The following is a 1698-nucleotide window of genomic DNA, read 5'->3' as shown; positions in this document are numbered from 1 at the left end:
ATCGATCATAGATCCTACCGAGAAGATGCTTTTATTTATACGCAACGAAGAGAAAATCATATGTTGATACTGTGAGTGTAAATGAGTTAGGTCCGTTTAAAGAGATTTACGGCCTAGTTTATATTAGGCTAGATTTGACCTATTACAAATAATTAAATAATTTTTAAAAAAATTTATTTAGAAAGTAGGTTATAAGTTTTTTTTACACGTCGGACCTGTAAATTTACAAACCGGCCTATATCATATTATTTATTTTAAATAAAATAAATAAAATTATTATTTTAATATTTTTGAATAATAAATTAATATTATTTTAGTTAATTTTTTAATTATTAAATGTTTAATAGGGTTAAACAAGTTAACAGGCCTAGACTAAGGTTTTTTATTATTTTAATATAAGTCAGGTCAGACTTGTAATTTGAGTCTACACAGACTAACAAGTCAGATCAGACCTAAATTTTTTTAAATAAATTTGACCCATTTAAACTAAAACCTAGCTTATTTGTTAGAATAATTCTACTGAGAAGCTTATATCGTATATGAAACTAACGAGGAAAAAAAAAATGTCACACAGCAAATAAAATAATAATTTTACTAGTGAAATACTTTGGTTACTGATCAAAAAATATAAATGTTAAATTAAAAGTGAAATATTTAATATATTACAAACTCAAATAATGGTATTGTTTTCTTTAATATTTCTCATTTTTAAGTTTTTAACAAGTAACTGAACATACTCTTATTCACTAATTTTATATATAGATTCACTGTTAAAAAAAAATCCTTAAATGGATATCATAATTGCGACAACAGTTTTAAGATTGACTCCTTTATTGCAAGCAGAAGGTATTACAGTCAATATTATTGTATATAATTGAAGCTTAGAAATACATTACAACAACTTCACGTACGGGTATAAACCTTCTCGTAAACACTAGAAAATGGAAACAGCGATGCCAATAAATGGCAAAAGAAATAACAGAGGTTTATATAACACCTTCAACTGCGACAAAGCTTCTAGGGATGGAAGCGTATTGATGAGTCAGCAGGAGTAGGAGGGTGATACTGATGATGGTGTGTAGGGGGCTTAAAAGGAGGACAAGCAGGAGGCGGAGGGTGGTGGTGGTCGTAGCGGCCGTGATGATGTGGGGGGTGAGCCCACGGGTGGCGGTGATGGTGGTGTGGAGGGTGAGCCCATGGGTTGGTTGGAGGTTTAAGAGGAGCAGGGGCTGGAGGGTGGTGGTGGTGGTGGTGGTGCTCGCGGCGGTGGTGATGTGGGGGGTGAGCCCATGGGTGGGTTGGAGTAGTAGAACAGGGAGGCTCAGGGTGGTGGTAATAAGGTGAAGCTGCTACTGGGGGAATAATAGGAGGGCGTTGAAAAATTTCAAACGCTTGTGCAAACACGGTGAAAGTGCTCACTAAGAGCATGAGTAATGCTAGAGCTTTTGCCATTGCTCTAAGCAAGTTTTGAGAGAGAGAATGTGATGTTATTGTAGAGTGTGTGTGTTTTACAATGATAGAGTTATTTATAGGAGCCGAGAAGATGAGACTCTCATGGGCTTTTGTTCATGAATAATTAAATGCAAAAATTTAATTACTCCCTGTCCCACGGGTATATACTATGGGAAATATTTTTTTTATGTAATAGAAAAATAATTATTTCATGCTATAAAAATAAAATTATAAGTAGGACTTATA

General features: G+C 33.9%; 1 protein-coding gene across 1 annotated transcript; it reads right to left on the bottom strand.

Annotated features, from left to right (window-relative positions):
* Positions 1 to 1017: 1017 nt before the first annotated feature.
* On the bottom strand, positions 1018 to 1452 carry LOC133287852 (uncharacterized). The gene has a single exon (XM_061485529.1). It carries the CDS (start codon positions 1450 to 1452, stop codon positions 1018 to 1020), a length of 435 nt encoding a protein of 144 aa, XP_061341513.1.
* Positions 1453 to 1698: the final 246 nt, after the last annotated feature.

This window comes from Gastrolobium bilobum, unplaced genomic scaffold, assembly GCF_033153095.1.
Source record: "Gastrolobium bilobum isolate Gb01-03AN ecotype WA unplaced genomic scaffold, APGP_CSIRO_Gbil_v1 utg12072, whole genome shotgun sequence".
NCBI lineage: Eukaryota > Viridiplantae > Streptophyta > Magnoliopsida > Fabales > Fabaceae > Gastrolobium > Gastrolobium bilobum.
Note: the sequence above shows the minus strand (reverse complement) of the source record. Positions and strands in the feature narration are given on the sequence as shown.

What these genes read in the sequence shown, in the direction of transcription:
- LOC133287852 (XM_061485529.1), bottom strand. Translation starts at nt 1,452, where the DNA reads ATGGCAAAAGCTCTAGCATTACTCATGCTCTTAGTGAGCACTTTCACC.